Below are 19199 nucleotides of genomic sequence, written 5' to 3'. Positions count from 1 at the left end.
ACGTCACTCAAACTGACACCCAAAGAGAGTTGACTGGAGTCGAGTCGAGTTGAGTTGAGCTAAGAGTTAGGATCGCTTGAACCAGACCCGCAGCGCTTGACACTCGTTGAGTTTTTATAGTCGCTTTCAGCTTGAATTTGATTGAATTTCATTTCATTTGATTTGATTTGATTTGTAGCAGCCGTTGTGCAGTTGAGCTGGCTTTCTATCAATTAACTTTATTAGCCAGGTCAAGTTCTTATCGCAATCGTTAGCTGGTTTGTTAACCAAGTTATTTCCGTTGCGTGGGCAGCCAGGTATTTCGGACACTCTAATTTGACACTGTCTGTCTCTCTCTCTCTCTCTCTCTACTCTCTTCTGTGGTATGCGCATTATCCTGCTGTAAGGCCATTACCATTTGTGGCATTGTCTGTTTCGGCAACAATAACAGCATGTTGTCCTTTTGTCCCAGTCACGCTCAGCCTCTGGCTGTCTCCATGCTCACTTTTCCATGTCATTTGCTTTTCATTTCCATGCCGTTTTCAAATAACAATTAAATGCTGACCCGCCCGCATTCCAGGGAATTAGTCGGCAAAATTGTTGTTAGCTTGTTAGAGAAGGGTCAAGCTAAGTTATTGGTTGCATTAGGGTGGCAAAGGGTGCCAGCTGACCACTGGCTGAAACTCTAATTGCCTTGTCAGAGTTTCATTTTCGAAAGCATTCGAGCATCTGCTCGAGTTTGAGCTCTCTTAAAGCTAGGCAGCCACCCACGCTTGATATCTTTATGATTTGCCACAATTTTGGGCATTTTAAATATGCAAATGAGACAGCTTCATCTGAGTCTCTCTCGCTGCCTCCAGTCTGCCCCTCGCAACACCTCATAACAAGCTAAAAATGTTTTGTTGTTTGCAATTTGGAAGCTGAATAAATAATATATGTTAATGCGACCACGCACCACGCTTCACAAATATGTCGCTCCTCCCCCTCCCTCCCTCCCTCTCGCTGTCGCCTCACCTGTCTCTCTCGCTCTCTGCTTTTTATATAAACGTCTTTTTGACATTCCATTGCTTACACAATATACACAATTTGTAGGCGTCATATCTTTTATCTGAAAGATTCCGTATTCATTCTCGTTCTGGCACCTGCTTGTCGCAGGTATAAAAAACCACCAGAAATTAGATTGCCAAACAAATTTTAGCAGCTTCACAACGCTCCTCCCCCAACATGCCCATTTCTCAATATCGCAATCAGTGTTTGGCATTTGTTCGCTCTTAATTGTGACATTTGTAAGACCATTCGCTGTAGAATACAGTTTTATGGCACTTTTGTGTTAGCAACCCTCGATGTCAAGGGAACCCCAAGCGAAATAGTCTCTCTAGTCGCACTCTCCCTAGGGCTTCCTCTAACGATGTCTACAGAGAGCGATGCATAGCATCTGTAAACATATTATTATACTAGCTCTTACTAAAGAACTACATTCGGTCAATCAATACATCACAATAGAGGAACTCTTCAAATTGAAATTGTAAGCCAAATATAGTTGCAGAAGAAACATATTATTATCAAATGATGTTCTATATGGAAAAGCAAAGAAATAAATATCCTTCATTATGCATCAAGCAGTCAATCAACAGGCAGTGGGTCAGTCAAACAGGCAATCAATCAGCTTAAAAATGCATAGCTAGCTTCATATATATAGCTTCATATATATATATTCATTATACAGATTAAAACACGAGTCGAGCGGCTTTTACGCCTGGGCCTAGCCATTGTTTATCAATCAATCAATCAGAACAAATTGAGGACCCTCTGACAAGAGCAACCTGTTGGCTAGATAGGTCATAGTGAAACGAGTATTTCCTGCTACACTTAGACATGTCGACTTCATATGAAAACCAGACCAATTCCACATAACGTAGTTCCCTCGGGCATTAAGTGCATTCAATCAAGGAGTGTCAAGCCGCTTGGTTCGCTCCACTCCTCATCCGGCGAGCCGGCATCAGTCGAAAGGCCATCCGACGAGGTTGACTTTCATTAAGATGCCCATCTTAATTGCGCCCACAGCTGCGCTGACTGACAGACGATCCTTTCCACTTTCCAAAGCCCCATTTCGGGCACGTCAGCCACATCTCTATTGTTTTACAGTCGCAAGCGGCAGGGCAGCAAGGGCTGCGAGGGGAGTGGGGCGGCGACAGTCCCCTGATAATTGATGAATTTATGGCACAACATGAAATACTCCAAGTTTTTGTTTCTCTCTTTTTTGGCTATTGCCACATCACTTTTACTGATTGCAACTGCTGCTGCTTATCACGCGCCGCTCAGCTGATGAAGTGCAGCCAGGCGTTTGCCTGTTTCTCTAATTGGACTGGCACGGGTCTAGCTCTGTCTCTCTCCCTCTCAAAACGCCACTTGCCGGCTTGGTTAATAGATTCTGGGAACTACATAATGCATTTTGTTTTCTTTCTATTCTTCTTCTTTCTTTTTTTTGGCTGCTCGCCTCAATTCCAATCTGTGCTCACTGCGCTTTGTTTCCGACATTCGACTCTTGATGTTCGGTTGGCTACTTTTGGGATGCGATTGCTTTGGCTCTTTCATTGGCTCAAGTTGTTGTTGTAGCTTTGATTTCGCATTGCTTTGTGTGTGCGGCACGTTCTGCACATTTTATGGAGCACGCATTGCTCCACAGGCCCCCTAAAGAACTGACCAGATATGAAAATAGCAGCTAATTAACACAAACATTTTCGCTTCTGATGTGTTGATTTAGGCCACAATGAATAATGCAAAGCATGTGCGCTGTGCTGTCTCGAAGAAAACTTCTAAAGATGCTGCAGAGACAATTGAACTGAAATATGCCTTGGCTGATTGAGGATTTTGGCTTCATAGACAATCTGTATGAAATATGCAAGAATATATTGAAGCTCTGAGAATATAGAATATTCAATAAAGCTACATCTCTATAGCTCGACCTCAACTGCAACTCCTTAGTCTCAGCGTTTATTATTAATTAGTATGGATTGCCTTCAAGAGAAAATATTTAATTAATTTACATTTCATTGAGCTACACTTTTCTCTAAGTTCCATTTTATGTTTTCAATTATTTAACTGCTTCAATGGCCCATCATTAACTGCTCAGCGCCCACTCCTGCGCCCACTCATTAGTCCTTTAAGACTTTACCCTCTCGGCTTCTGCTCCAAGTCAATGGCTTAATTGCCCAGCCCAGCGCAGACAATTTAGTAATATTATTAATGGTAAACGTCAAAGAGCAAACGACTTCATGATTGCCAGCTGCGAAAGTCTGAGAGTCTGCGATGCTTGACTTAAGTCAAAGATTTGCGAGCAAAGGCTGTCGGCAAATTTCACACATTGGGCAAGGCCTAAAAATATCCACACAAACATAACATATGTAGAACAGAAAGCAATATGGGAGAGTAAATATTGTGAGGCCTGAGCAAATGGTTGGCAGCTGCGGCGCCTTTGACAATTTGCCGCCTCGCGTTCTAATCTCTGTGGCTGTGGCAATGGCTGTGGCTGCAGCTCCTAATCCGGAGCTGTTTGGCAGTTTCCTGACGCGATCTGCGACCAGTTGCCACCCAGCGATAATAACAAACAATTTGTTTGTTTGCCACAAAAACAGAAATGAAGTTGAAGCAGGCGAGCTGCAGTTGGAGTCAGGGGCACGGCTGCATTTTGCTCGTGTTTGCATAATTCATGAGATCGGCTGCAGTTGCAGTTGCAGTTGCAGTTGCACCCACATGTGGCATGAGGCAACTCCTTCAGTGTAGATCATGCATGGCACAGCCATTCATTACAAGCACATTGCAAATTGAGATACAAAACTTCGCAGCCAAAAACAAATGCCACGATATAAACAAAAGAGTCGAGAGCCACATCGATATGACCGCAGCTGAAGCCGACTGTGTGCGGGGGAGTTTGCCTCGATGGCGCTGCCAGCGAAGCATCCCAACTCCAGCTGAAAATAAGAATTGAATTTCAATTTGCTGACTTGGCAGATTCTTTTTGATGCTTTCGCACTGCACAAGGCTGGGCTGGGCTGGCTGCCAACTCGTATATCAATGAAGCAAAATGGCAGTGGCTGCGTCCATTGAAGTGAGGCCAGTGGAAAAGAACTCTAGAAACAGCTACAGTCGCCCTTAAGTGCGTTAGAGAATACAGCCTGTATGAGGGGAGAAGTGAAGGAGGAACCAGATCTACTGGAAGCCTACAGTTCGAGAGAGCTGTAGTCACACTTGCAGTTGGATATAGGATCTTTGCTTGAGTCACTTTTATAACTGAAAGTCATAGACGCTTCGCCTTCAGATCATTATAGAATACTGCATATAGCTGGGGAGGAGTTAACGAGGAACCAGATCTAGTGGATGCCTAAAACCTATAAGCCAAAGGCAGCTGAAGAGAGTTAGATATAGAATTTATGAACTACTTCAACTTCTAAAGCTTCATTCAATTCTTTCACAAAACAACAAAGCATGAAGTAGGAAATAAACTTTATGAGTTCTTAGAGAACACAATCTATAAGCAGCATCTCTAGATCCCAGCCAAAATACCTTAACAAATTGAGGGACTCCATGCACAGATACGGCTTTTGCATAATAGATCTGTTTAATATCTCTTTTATATACTCTCCAGTACCTTAGTAACTCAAAGTGCAAGCTCAAGAGATTCTCCTTTTGGCCAATATGGAACAGTTAAATTTATAGCTTTGCTGACTCATGAGAGAAAATATCCGTTAGGCATTCAGAAAATCCATCTACTCTCGAGCACTTTAGAAGAGTTTCAAATGCTGTCAGGCATGACATGGAAGTTTTTTCCATTGTCTTACGATTGCAATCGACACTCTCAGCCCAGTCCATATCTAAATGAGGCGCAATGGCCAAGAATGCAATCTGCAGCTGAGAGTATCTGTTATTTCTGTTAGCAAAAACAAAGAACAAAAATGAGCTCGAAGATGTCCGCAAAGACTCACAAACTATGAAGATTCCAAGAAAACACACTCGACTTGGTGGCAGCGCAGCGAGTATCCCTAAATGACTACAGGAATGCACAGTAAACACTCAACTCAATGACCCAACCATAAAAGTTGTTTGCTGTTAGAAAAGAGCAGACGAGACGAGGCAAGACGAAGCGAGTCGCGTCGCAGCGTCTTTTGGAATTGGGTTAAACAATTTCTTCACAGCGGAGAGAACAAAGTGTTGAAATCAGCATACGGTTGCAATATGTGCTCTTCGGGACACGCGGACGCTCGGACATTCATTCAACATGCACTTTACACATTCATTCATGAGCTGAATTGTGGTCAGCTGGGTCTGGTCTGGCCTATCTGTCTGTCCGTGTGCCCGTCTGTCTTGTGCCGTTCATCCCGTCATCAATGAAACTTTATGACTAACCAGAATCAAGTCACAGCCAGAGTCACTGTCCCGCACAACAAGAGATTCGGTTACAAATCGAGCAACGACTTTGACTTTGCGGTAATTGCAGTCGGCGAGAGGAGCGCCAGCGCTGCAGGAGGCAATATACAGCGGATACTTAGCCAAGAATAAACATTCTTGAGCTACTGTTACGCGGCAGCCAAAAGACGGCAGCGACCGCGACAGCGACAACTTCATCAGATGTGCATATAATGTATGTATGAGTCGGGTATCGAGTGTCGAGTGTCGAGTGTGGCCCAAAATGTGCGCTCGCTATCGAAAGTTGTTTTTCGTGTCCGTGAGATACACGAGATACAAGATACAATTGTAGCAAGTTGGCTTGCAGCCTGGCTGGCTGGTCGCTTGCGTCACAATTGTTGGAATTCTTGAGAAAGTGTTGCAAGCACTTCAAGTGACAACCACAAACAATGCAACTATCCAGCAGATACATCACCTACAGATACAGATACAGATACAGCTGAAGATACAGATACAGATACAGATACAGCGCTTACAATTACCGTCAACAACTCACTTCCCTTCTTTTACTTTATTTTTTTTTCGATTTTACAATTCTTCTTCGTCGTCTGCTTCTTCTTTTTTGTTTATCAATTGTGCGTCGCCGACACTTTTGCCGCGTAATTGCAATCAATGCGCTTTGTTTTTGCCTGCATTACAAGTTGACAGCCAACAGCCGACAGTCGACAGTCGACAGTCGAGACTCGAGATGCAAAGCAAGCGCATGCGCATGCGCTACATGACTCAGAGAGCTCGACTTTAGCCGTGCAGACCCCAGCGTGGATCACGTAGGATGCTGTCTAAATGCCTGGGAACCAGCGCAAATTGAAAACGACTCGCTTAACAGATTGTTTTCCTTGTAGATGAGCCATTCAGATAATGATAGAGCATTCATAAAATCGAACAGGCTGGGGCATGCTTGACTCTGCTCAAGATGAAATGCCCTCGCGGGTGTCCATAACATTCCATGAGCTCAGCCAGACAATGGAGTCTTATGATTCGAAACAGTTTTCGAATATCAGAGAAATTTTGATAGCTATAAGCAGCATAGAGCAAGCTGTACACATGAAAAAGGAAAAGATTTTTTATTAAGTAAGCTCCCAAGTTTTGATATTCTGGTCGATAACGATATTTCGAAGAATTTTGCAGAAATGGAATCGATTTTCATTTGCTGCTGATCGATAAGTCTCGACTCTCTAAAATACTGTATGAAATGCAAGCTACCAATAGGTATATAATAATATGGCATCACGCAGAAATAAGCTTAAATACTCATAACAAAAACTTGTCGTTTGCTAAATCTTATCAAGAACATATACTTTACAGCTATTTACCTTAGTGCGTGACACATTTCCTGTGATAATCGCAGAATGCCTCAAGAGTATGAAGAAACTCGCGCCTACAAGAGACCTGAGGCTCAACTCAACCCTTTCTGGAGCAATGACCTAAGTCAATGATTTAAATTGATAATTTGAAGCGCCAATTGGGGGCAGAGTCTTGCCTGGACAATTGGAATAAATCGATTACAATTGAAAGAGAATAAACAATGTTTCCATTGACGTCAAGCTGCAAATTCGTGGGCGGAAATTCTAGTGACGCATTAAGTAACGCTGACTAAGCCAGGTGAGGGCGAAATGAATAAAATCGAAGCTCACATCTTATCACACACTATCAGCTATTGCAGACTTACTGGTGCCAACTGATTGCGTCAGGGAAACTGCTGAAATCAAGGTCCCAGATAGAGCAACAGCAACCAGAACTGGCTGACGAGGTAAATAAATCAATCAGCTGCTGCCATCAGCAGCGAAATTTTCATTTCCATTTTCATTTTCATTTCATTTCCATTTTCATCTATCTGCTTGTTGATGTATCTATGACTTGCCGAGTCACGTACACATTTATGATTGATTTGTTTATATTTTTAGCGCAAAAACTAGTAAACAAGTCTAATATCTGAGCATCAGATAAATGCCATCGTTTATATATAGCACATGGACTATTTATAAAGATTGCACAACGCACGAAAAGTTAAAGCTTACTTCAATATACAACCATATATACATACATATATATACGTATTCACATCTTATCTTTGTAAACAAAACCCACACTATCTATGTGATTTGCATTATATAAAATATTCACGCAGAAATGCGAAATAAATAATCAGAAAGGTTCATGCGAAAGCTCTGATAAGATTAGATATATACCATACACCTTTAGCTCTATATATATACTCATATATATTCATATGCTTAGAGTGGAAAATCCATCTAGTCTGTGACCCACTCTCAGCTCATAAATTTCCAGGTAAGAATTCCACAAAACACATAAATAAATCCACAAACTGTCAAGTTGGCAAAAATCAAGTAGGTTGCGACCGACTGCATAATACTCGCTCATAGACCACAGGATTCAAGTATGAAGGACTATGGAGGAGCATGTTTTCCAAATGCCTAGTCTATCCTTAAATAATAAACATAATTAACGTTTCTCTACCAAAAGATATGGTATTTTGCGACTTTCCAGTATATATTTAAAATTGCAAGTCTTTAAGCCTATATACCCCTTTCGCTTCTTGAACGGGCCTTACAAAAATATTGTGCGCACACTTGAGCAAATATCTATATCGTATCGTTAAGAATCAAATACTTTATATGCGAAGCTTTCAAGTGGATTCATAAATATTTCTCTGGAATTCATATAAAAGATAAGTTGGGTAAATAAAATGTTTTCATACACGTTCAAGCTGAAGTAAAAGAGAGTATATTGGTTTGCTGTGGTGTAGCTGACTCTAGCTAAAGTAAAGCAAGCTTTAAGTATATAAAACTGAATAGGAGATGCTAAAATTCAGATGAGAGCTCTAAGACTAAGATTTAATTTGCTTAGATGGACTTAAAGAGTATCAGGAGCAGGCGCGAGTCGAGTATGTTCCTCTCGCACAGCTAAGTCTGTAGCGAATCCAACTTGCTTCAGATCAAGCTGTGCCAACATTGAGACAGATAATGATGAAAGATAAATATTATTGCTGTGATATCATTTGCTCATCAGCCAAATGAGGTTACTCAGACAAATGATATGCAATATAAAATCTCACAAATGATAATACACAAAGTTTTCGGGTTAATATGGCTCATAAATATGGGATTATTGGATAAGCGCATGCTAGACAGGCATTACAAAGGGCTGAAACGTTCGCCTTCGACGTGATCAACTCAATAGATTTGTAAGCCAGCAACAATAAACAAATGCGTACAGCTCTTGGCTGTAATAATCAAATAAAAATTTAAGCTAATTGGTCTATAAAATAGTTTTACACGATTATCGATGGCAAGCCAGAAAACCCCAGCCACACCAAAATTGTGTCAGTTTTCCTCATCATTTTATACGCTGAAGCCATAGTAAAAGGGAGCTCAGGGTATATTGATTTTGGGAAACTGTATGTAACAGGCAGTGGGGGTGTGGCAGCTACCATCAAGTATATACGTGCTTGATCAGATCAGCCATGTCTTTCTGGTCGTCAGTCCATTTGCATGGGCAACGCAGGTTCAGAGTATCTCTTTAGTCTGGCACTTCCCACTGGATCCCTCTGACATGCTTGCGGCTGTCTTAGCTAATTTGTCTAGGAGACCAAATTACTGGATGGCTGTTGAAATTGTTGGCAATAAATCAACAAAATACGGCGCCCGCCCGCGCCCATTGCGTAAATCAAAAATTTATGTTTAGATTTTTGAAAAATCAAAAAAAAAAAACAAAAAACTGAAAAATATATTTAAATGAAAAGTTTACGGATAGAAATCGTTTGATTGTGTACAAATTTGATGCCCCTGCCTTAATTTATAAGGTCAACGCGAGCATCGGAAATAAACGCAAACTACAAATTCGACGAGACACAGCCCGAAACACGGGGGCCCGGGGCCAAAACGTGGGCGCCCCCTGACCAGAAAAAATATATATTTGTAAAAGATCTCGATTCAAATCATTAGCGCAGCCAGCTGACATCTTTTCGGATTTATGGGTCAGTTGTGCTATGCAAGAATGTTGGCTAAATGCGGCGCATCAGCTGCATAATAACGCTAAGTGCTATTGGAGAAAGGTGACAACCCTGCAAGAAGATTTCAGCTGTTGCATCTATAAATATATAATTCTCACAAAATCTAAATAATAATGCTTAACGATATTCATGAAAGGTGGCAACTCTGATCGTTGATCGTAGTGGAGCAGAGGAGATTCTGCCTATAAATCAACAAATTTGTCACCTTCTCGAAGACAACTCTACATAATCTACATAATAATCCGAAATGATATACACAAAAGGTGGCAACCCTACATAGTGAGCAGACGGGGACAGAGCTATAAATCTGACAACTTTCGACGACAACTCTACATAATCTACATTATTCGCACTAATGATATTCATAAAAGGTGACAACTCTGGTCGCTGATCGTAGTGAAACAGAGGAGATTCTGCCTATAAATCAACAAATTTGTCACCTTCTCGAAGACAACTCTACATAATCTACATAATAATCCGATTTGATATACACAAAAGGTGGCAACCCTATATAGTGAGCAGACGGAGACAGAGCTATAAATCTGACAACTTTCGACGACAACTCTACATAATCTACATATTTCGCACTAATGATATTCATAAAAGGTGACAACTCTGGGCGCTGATCAAAGCGCAGTGTCGACTGCTGCCATAAATCTGTTTCGCTTTCAGTTTGTCGCATCTTCTATAATTTAACAGCAATTTATTAAATGCCCCCATCGAGCTTAATCTGCACTGGAAAATCTCGGCGCAACTGCATAAATTAATTAACCGAAAAAAGACAAAAAAGCGTTGCAAGAATGCGTGAGATATTTTTGTGGAGCAGCCAAGCTGCCTACTGCCTGCTGCTGCTGCTGCTGCTGCTGCTGCTGCTGCTTGCCCCAACAATTTGCCCAGCGACAAAGTATCTTGCAGATACATATACATATATAGCTGCAGATATATTTGTATCTTTAGCTGTTGCATCTGCAACGCTTGACAGCGCTGATTAGCGCATTCAGCGGTAGCTCTCCAGCTAAATTTATGGCAGCTGTCTTAAATGGTAGAAAACTGGGAAACTGGGAAAAACATTTCCCAAAATGCAATTGAAATTATATAATCAAACGATGTTTTGGACAACAAACAGAAAAATGGAAATTTAAGGAAAGAAAGAATTCTTGAATGTGCCACACGTAATCAACATCAAAATTTGGGCACAAGAATTTCACATGACGTGAGGAAAATTTGTGTTCCTCAAGCAAACGCCGCCAGGTAACGAAATTAAGGAATTAGCAGCACGTACAAATAAATTCTTCAGTTCATGCTGTGCATTTCCACTTGCTTTCGCCGTTTGCATTCTGTAAGATGCATTTTCACTCGTCTTTTATTTTCTTTCTTTCTTTCTTTCTGTTTTCTTTGGACTTTATGCAAATTTTCACAGCCAGCGCTCATAATTTTCCATGCGACAGCAAAATATGTTGGCGCCAGGCAGCCCGCCAGCCAGTCAGAGAGCTTCGCTGTCTTCCATTAGCGCCACACTTTGAAGAGCGACAGTGGAAGGGGAGAGGAGAGAGAGGGGGCGTAGTCAACAGGCAAATCTGCTTACATGCATTTCGATTTATGACCCCGAAATATTTCGCCATGCACAATATTTCAGTCTGAAGTGGATTTTGAATTATTTGCCATGGACTTCCACTTGAAGCTCAATGACCGTTCATACACGCACACACACATAGAAAAAACTGCATTTTTTGTTGACTCTACATATATATTTTGGCATTGGGCCACTCATGAATCAAAATCTGTATAAATATATAAGTACTAGAGCGGCTTAATAAACTCTATACAAATAGAAATGCATCTAGATAGTCCGATTAGCCTTTAAAACTAAGCAGAGCCTTTCCTATATACAAATAGACGCCATAGTAGCAACAGTATAAGTGTAGGATAATATCAGTAAGTCCAGCTATGAATATATCCACAAATTCAATACACATACAAAAACACATTAATTTGTCTCTTATACACGTTCTTATACGAATTTTAAGCCTGGGCTCATTTAAGAGTTCTCTCTTATTTATTTACATTCTCTGTCGCCCCTTGCGTATGCAGAAATACATAAATACACCAGCGGCTATAAGTGTAGTATAAGATCGGAAAGTCCAGGCTATTCGCATATTCACACATTCAACATAGATAGTTTGTGTGTCTACAAATGTGTGCAAGTTAAATTGTACACACAATGACATTTCATTGTCTCTTATACGCATACCTATTATACTACTACTACTATTATAATTCCTTAGCGCACGTCATTCGCACTGCTTGTTCAGACGATTTCGGCTGCCTGAGAACTCAGCTAACGGGATCAAAAGCATCGCCACCTATTGGTAGCGTTCGTAATTCTGCCTGCAGCACGGCAACAATGCAGAGCAATAATGCAAATGGCGTTGAATACGCTCCCAAAGATGTAAGAGTATAACTCAATGTAATTTGATGTTAATATGAATGCTTTGGAGTGACTGTAATATTTGTAAGTAGTTGTTGATGTATATAATATAAACAGAGTACTTACATATATACTCTCTCATCACTCAAGACACTCAATCGACACCTTAAATCTGGACTCGCGAGCTGTGTAACAAGTAAGGCCATAAATCCACTTAGAAACTAGCTTTATGAATTCTCTGAAGACAAGTACAGCTCATGAATTCAATTGTTTTGGGCACGAGCTGAAATTCGCCAGTTTCAGTAACAGCTCGAAGAAGGTTGATTAACCCCTTGAGACGATGCTAAAGCAAAACAAACACGAGTCTAAGATGCTAGGCAAGCACACGAGGGCGAAAACAGAAGCGAGAGCGACCAAAGGATAATAAACTCCGTCTAAGGGCAAGTCCAGAAATACAGCGAGAGAGAGAGAGAGAGAGAGAGAGAGTGCGAGCAAATTAAGCTCTCAGATAAATTCAGCTGAAGGGATGCCCAATCGCTGAATGGGAGCACAGCACAGCCGGGCGAAACAACCCCAAAATGAAGTTCAACTGCGGGCAAGTGCAAGGCTGTCGGCTGGCAGGACACACGCCGACGGGCAAGGACGATGGCCACCCACCCACACAATTCGGCATTGAGCAAAAAAAGTCGTAATCGAAAGCCCAAACAAAAAGGATGCGAACGATGTCAGGGATAAAATTGAAAGCAAACATAAACAAGGCGCAGCCACCACCCAGGAAAAACGTAAAACTTTTCCAGGGAGCAACTGTTTTCTTTATTTTCCACGAGCAAGTAAAAAGAAAACTCTGCATAACTTTGGCCCCAGCTAAAGTGCAAAACTGGGCAAATGCAAATGTGCAGGCCAACAACGTCTTAAGATGTTCGACCACCCAAACAGCCAAGCCCCACACGCACACTCGCCTGTATGTATGTATGCTGTATACTGTATGCTATTGCTGTGGCACCCACCCCAATCATAAATTCACTTTGAATGGCGTCAACAAATTCATTTCGCATCACAGCGCATCTGATGAATGACGTGACTTTGACAGCAGCATCAGATACAGCAGCAGCAGCAGCAGCAGCAGAAACGGCTGTAAAAAACGCGGCACTTATTTCTAACTGCCAACAGCCATGGCCAGCATCCAAGCCCGGCTAACTCCATCGAGCATCAGGCACTCAGCATTGGCAGCTGCGTAGCTTCGGTTTTTTTTGCTGTCGTCATCAGCCGCCCACTCTAACCCCCTTTGAATGTTTACATAACATGGCTATGACGTTGCTTGGCAGCATCGCCAGCCTCGTCAGTCTCTCCAGCTACATGCAGCGCAGGCTCACACGCATGCCCCATTCAGCGAAGGCCTGGGACAGGACAGACACGACGACGGCGGCTGCCGGTGCCGGCAAAAAAGGAAAGCAAAAAAAACAACAGATTCACAAATTTACGTTACGCACCCTGCACTGTGGCTAGGTGTCTATGCACGCACACATACATACACATGCACATAAATACAGATACATACATACATAAGCCTGAGCTCACGAATGTGGAGGAGGTAGGGTGGTTCAATGAGTTCGTGAGCGAGCTGTAGATAGATAGCCAGATATGAGCTAGGGCTATTCGACTCTTGGATATACGTGCGAACATATTTTATCTATTGCTCCTATTAGTCTTAAGGTTTTACTAGAGAACGTTATGCAAAGTAAGAAGTAAGAATAACAATAAGAGTAGTTCCATCGGGAGTGCCAACTAGCAGATACCCTGCACAATACAGTATTGCACGCAGACGAGCAGACGAAGGGATCGAAGCAGGAGCAGATGAAGTTGCAGACAGAGGAACAGAGAAGATCAACTCAGCTGGGCCTTTCGTTACAGAGTGCATAGCACAATCTATATGGCATACCCATACCCATACAGCATACCCTGCATACCCTATGAATAGAGATGCATTCTGTAACTCAGCTGCAAATTGTTGACTTGCTTTGAGCACACCTCGTGCTGCTCAATCTGGAAGTGCATCCGCGTGTGCGGCTGAACTTTCAATTAATGTCATATTTCACGTACCTGCGCACTCTTCACTCGATGCAGATGGAGCGTGCCGCCCGAGATGAGCCCGGCGGTGGTTGCCTTGGCATGCATTGGCACTGAATTTATGACGTACTGCGTCGGCTGTTGCTGTTGCTGTTGCTGTTGCTGCTGCTTGACCAAAGCAGCAGTCGAAGTTGGTGTTGTGGCTGCGACTGCTGCCGCAGGCTGCGGCTGCGACTTAGCCAACGTCGTCTGTGTGTTTGCAACATTCCTAATTGAGTTTTCTGGTAGTTGGTTTTCACTTTGGCAATCCATTGAAGGCAATGCCAATTCAAGTTGTTGTTGTTGTTGTTGTTGTGCAATGGACATGCTCGTAATTAGCTGCTTGGCTATTGATATTCGACTTTATCTTATGTCTAACACCACATCAATTAGACCGAAATATATGCCGTTACTTAAACACGAACTTTACGTCGGAGTTAATTCCGGTTTGGCTTTGTTACGCGTAAAAACTTTGCTTTACTCCACTTTGCTTTGCACGGCCCGCGGGTTCAACTGTTACTGAAACGTCGAGTCCTTCTCAACTGACTCGCTGACTCGCTGACTCGGTGGTTGTTAGCCAGGGCAAAGTGTTAGCTTTATCTGGCTTTTATCTAACGCACAACGCAGGGGAAGTTCGTACGCCACGTGAGCTGCCGGAGCTCAACTCCTGGAGCTTAATATAAAAATGATAGCAGTTCGCATAACTAATTGCCTGAAAATCGTTAGGCAGAGTCTCGGTTGCTCTTAAGGAAAGCCAACCGAGTTCCAAATCACTTCCAAAACCATCAAGTTTTGCCTAGTCAAACATATCAAACGAATGTCTACGCTCGAAGTTCAAGTATTATAACTAGACTTGACTAGACTTCTCCAACAGACATGAACAATTCGGCAAATGGCAAAATGGACACGTCAAGCATAATGAAGCCCAGCGAGGTCTATCGCAAGACAGCCAAGAGATCCGTCATGGTTGCACCCGAGGCACCGGCTTCATCGTTTGTGCCGAAGAAACGGGAAATGCACTACTATGCAGTGGAGATCAACAATGATATTGATTACCGCTCGCAATTCAAGGTGACTTGAGGTGCCACGCCTCGCGACACAGCTACAGCTAATGCCTGCATCTGCCCACAGGTAACGGAGGTCGTTAATGGCGAAGAAGTCGACTATACGCCGCATTCCTTGTCCGAATCGCCGTATGCAGACCAATTTATGAAATTTAACTTGCATTTGATGCACGACATTTCCATGCTGCCGCTGTATCATTCCCGGGGCAGCATGCTGCGCTCGAAGACCAGGTCGAGCATGCGCGGCGGAGTGGGTGGCAATAAGCAGTCAATCGACGAGCTGATAAATGGCGTAAGACCGAGTCGTCCCACCTTACCTGACACCAGTATATAGTTGGCATTTCAACCTTAGATTATCTTTGAGACGATTGTGTTTGATCAGTCTGCCGTTCCGAGGGACGAGGAGTCGCTCATGCACATGCCGGTGCCCTTCACGAAGTCCTTTGTCAAGATAACGATACGCAAATCCGAGTTCATCGAGTTGCATGCACAGATTAATTCGACTGTGGCCAAGGGCTCTGATCAGGGCAACGCAGTTGAAACGGACAATCGGCTTTACGACTATCTAACCGTTGGCAAGGGTAAGGTGCGTCGGCGCTCCGATAACGATGCCCAAACGGAGATAGTCCTGACCAACTCTCGGGCTGTCAATACGATCTTCGTGAGCCAAGCCACCGTTGGCTCGTATGTCTCCAACTTTGAGATGTACGACACACTCCAGGGCGTGGTAAACAAGCAAACCCAGATAACGCCGCACATGCAAAGCCAGATTGCCATAGTAACTGGGGACATGCGGAACACGACCGCTATAGAGGAGGAGTCCAATGAGCGATCCAAGATGCGCTCGGTGACTCAACAGCTCTTTAAGAGCCCGGCATTCAAGAAGGCCATACTCTTCATTGGACGCACTCTCTCCAGCAATTACTACAACTCGGGCATGCAGCGGTTTCGCAACTTCAAGAAACTGGATCGCAGCTCCACGGATGTCCAATACAAGTACTCCCTGAAGTGTCTCTTCCGTCTGATACCCAGCAACCCGAACGACGACCGCAAAGCGGTTAGCGACATCAGCTTCTGCTACACCAACAGCGACATTGTGGCCATCAGCTATGGCCTGTTCTCCTTCTCCTCTCAGCATGTGCCCTCCACCGGCGACGTGTTCGTGTGGAGCATTAAGAATCCGGGTGAGCCGGAGCGTGCCTACTACTACAATAATCCCGTCACGGCTATTTGCTTCTCGCCCTACCTGCCGTCGCTCATCGCCATTGGTATGTACAATGGCAGCGTCGAGGTGAGAGATGTGGCGGACGACAGCAATATGCCCATTGCTGTATCCCAGCGCAGCACCTCGCCGGGGTGCGCTCCTGTGGTCGGCATACGCTGGCTGAAGCAGGTCGGCAACGACGATGTGGGCGAGATAGATCCGTTTCTCAGTCTGTCGCAGGACGGTTCGGTGACTCGCTTCCATCTGGGCAAAAGCCCCTATCTCTTAGGCTTCACGCAGATGACCTTGGAGCGCATCGAAGGCCATCCGGAGGGCATACACGTGCCCATTTCCCCGATCATGACCGTCGCCGCCAACAGGCGTCCACAAGGGCTCTACATCACCACGCACCCGGTGGACAACGACATCTACTATATACTCACCGACGAGGGCTGCATACACAAGTGCTCCATCAACTATCAGCATCAATATCTGGAGGTGCTCAAGTGCCACGATGGCGCCGTCAATGTCATGGAGTTCTCGCCCTGGTCGCCCCGACTGTTTCTCACCTGCGGCAACGATTGGTAGAGCCAGCTCTAATTCGTTGAGCCATTTTCTAAAACTCATTTCGCTTCCAGGTATGTGCGCATCTGGGTGGATGGCATCACCCGACCTCTGATCGAACTTCTCGATGACTTCCAGCCCATACACTGGACCAAGTGGAGTCCCATAAACTCCACAATCATAGTGTCTCTCAATAGGATCACGTGCAGCATTTGGGATCTGCGTCGCAACATACTGAAGCCCATGGGCAAACACGATTTGGACTCTTCCTACAACACAATTGCTCAGTATGACCGACTAGACGATACCCTGTAATTGCATTTGCATGCCTGCCTTTCTTGCAGATTCTCCAACAGCGGCACAGTTCTGATCGTGGGCAATGAGCGCGGCAACGTCCTGTTTGAGGCCCTCAACGATATGCCCTTTTCGCCCCACTTTCAATACGACGAGTTGGAGAAAGCCATTTACAGAGCCATTGGCAACGATCAGGAATTGTTCATTGAGCTCAAGAGCATTGGCTTCTTCGGCTATCCCAATAAGAAGGCTGTGAGGACCTAAATGTGTCATATTAAGTAGTGTCCGATGGGTCTAGCATTATAAATAAAATCTCGTATTGAGGCTAATTTCAGAGGGCTTACTACGCAGGGTAATTGGCTTAGACGTGCTATAGATGATGGCTTATGATAGTTACAGACTAGGATTGAGCATATACTTTATTCTGAGAAGGGAGGTAATATGGCTTTTTAGCCGAGTTCATTAGGAGATATCCAAGGTTTCACTGGATGGTAAAACAGTTTAGATATTAAAGAGGTATAAAAATTGATGAGGAAGATATACTCTAGAATTCGTGAGGAGAGTCTATAGTAGTAATGGAGAACAACCTAAAGAAGAGTATTAAAAGGACTAGACATGCATCGTAACTTAGATTACCTAAGGCTTGGATGTCCTAAGGAGCTTCTCTACACACCAACGGATAAGCTAAACTGCTCCTCTCTCGACGCTCAACAGGCAAGGCGTCTTGTCCACAAATGAGCTAAGGACTGCAGCAGTTCGAGTTCAAGGTATTTGCTTCACGCTAACCGCCAACAAAGCACAAAACTGTTAAAGCCTTCGATCCAGCTTATTTGCAACCCTTAAATGTTGCTCAATAACGGCTTGCAATTGGATCAGTGGAGGCTTTGATAGGCTGACCGTTGAGCAGTTCCGCTCAGGTTTCAACAGGCAGGCAGGTAACCCAAGAACCCCAGAACCCAATCAAATAAGCGCTACGATGACCCGCCGAGCGGAGATCGTCGAGTGCGGCTTAAATGTCAAGCGACGAATGCCGACGATGGTGGTCAGTGTGTGGTTTCTCCGGGTGTTAAATAACAAATAAACACTTGTGTACACATTAGCATACACACAGCTGAAAAGAACAGGGAATTTATTAAGAGAATTTATTGAAGAGCCCAGCCGAGATGAGTAGAAATAGTAAAGCGGATCAAACGCCGACCGCCGAGATAAAAAGCGTGTTACAGTTTTTATATGCTTGCCCAAGTTAGAAATAAATGTCAAAATTTGTGGCCCATAAATAAGCAAGGGATTGGCGTAGAGAAGGGGAGAGAGAAAGGGGAGAGTAGCTGGACCACCATCGCTTATGGCTCTAAATTACACAGCACATTCCTCCAGCTGGACCCGATCGTAGTCGCGGGCTCAGGCTCCGTCTCCGTCTCGAGCCGTCTGAGGATGTCATCATCAGCAGACAGCCAATCCTTGGCTGCCTTAATTGTTGTTGTTGTGGGGCTTGTCGTGCTTGTCGCATTTAATGAACATTTAATTGTTGCCCACATGTGCGCCAAGCAATGTCCACAATGTCGCTTGACGAAAGGGGGCGTGGCGCGGCCCAGCACACACAAATTGAAAACAAAGTGTTATGGCCCACTGGACAATGGTCGCGAGCAGCAGCAGCAGCAGCAGCAGCAGCGGGTCGTGGCCAAGCGCCTTGACAAGGCGACAAACGAGCTGACAGTAGCTGTAGATGGCCATGACAAAGTCAAACCAGAACAAGTCACTGCCGCCGACGACGATGAGCGAATGGGCCTAAAAGCTGATGAGCCAGACGCAATGTCATTTCTGCTAAATAAAAGCTGCGATTCATCAGAATCGCTGAGATTCCCAGCGCCAAGTAAGGTCTGCAGCTGGATGGCTGGTCGCTGAGAAAAAGAAAGATGTTTTGCCGATTACAAAAAAAGAAATGGAACTCCAGATGCGTTAGAGATGGGCAAATAAGCACGACGGAGCACGACTTCACTTGAAGTGAAAGACAGAGAGAGACAGAGAGAGGGAGGGAGAGGAAAGGGATGAATGTATTGCTATTCC

At 44.0% G+C, this 19199-nt stretch overlaps 1 protein-coding gene across 1 annotated transcript; it reads left to right on the top strand.

The window, feature by feature from the left end:
* The first annotated feature begins 14814 nt into the window (after positions 1–14814).
* LOC111596889 (WD repeat-containing protein 78) lies at positions 14815–17414 on the top strand. The gene is made up of 5 exons (XM_023311339.2): positions 14815–15080; positions 15141–15365; positions 15426–16861; positions 16916–17128; positions 17186–17414. Exons 1-5 carry the CDS (start codon positions 14886–14888, stop codon positions 17397–17399), a joined length of 2283 nt encoding a protein of 760 aa, XP_023167107.1. The 5' UTR covers positions 14815–14885; the 3' UTR covers positions 17400–17414.
* The last annotated feature ends 1785 nt before the right edge of the window (positions 17415–19199 follow it).

This window comes from Drosophila hydei, unplaced genomic scaffold (assembly GCF_003285905.1).
Source record: "Drosophila hydei strain 15085-1641.00,03,60 unplaced genomic scaffold, DhydRS2 tig00000243-arrow-arrow-pilon, whole genome shotgun sequence".
NCBI classification, from domain to species: domain Eukaryota; kingdom Metazoa; phylum Arthropoda; class Insecta; order Diptera; family Drosophilidae; genus Drosophila; species Drosophila hydei.
The sequence above is the reverse complement of the archived record's forward strand: the minus strand, read 5'-3'. Positions and strand labels throughout refer to the sequence as shown.

What these genes read in the sequence shown, in the direction of transcription:
- LOC111596889 (XM_023311339.2), top strand. Translation starts at nt 14,886, where the DNA reads ATGAACAATTCGGCAAATGGCAAAATGGACACGTCAAGCATAATGAAG. An exon ending in CTCACCTGCGGCAACGATTG is followed by an intron (nt 16,862 to 16,915) that starts GTAGAGCCAGCT and finishes TTTCGCTTCCAG; the next exon opens with GTATGTGCGCATCTGGGTGG. An exon ending in TCCTACAACACAATTGCTCA is followed by an intron (nt 17,129 to 17,185) that starts GTATGACCGACT and finishes CCTTTCTTGCAG; the next exon opens with ATTCTCCAACAGCGGCACAG.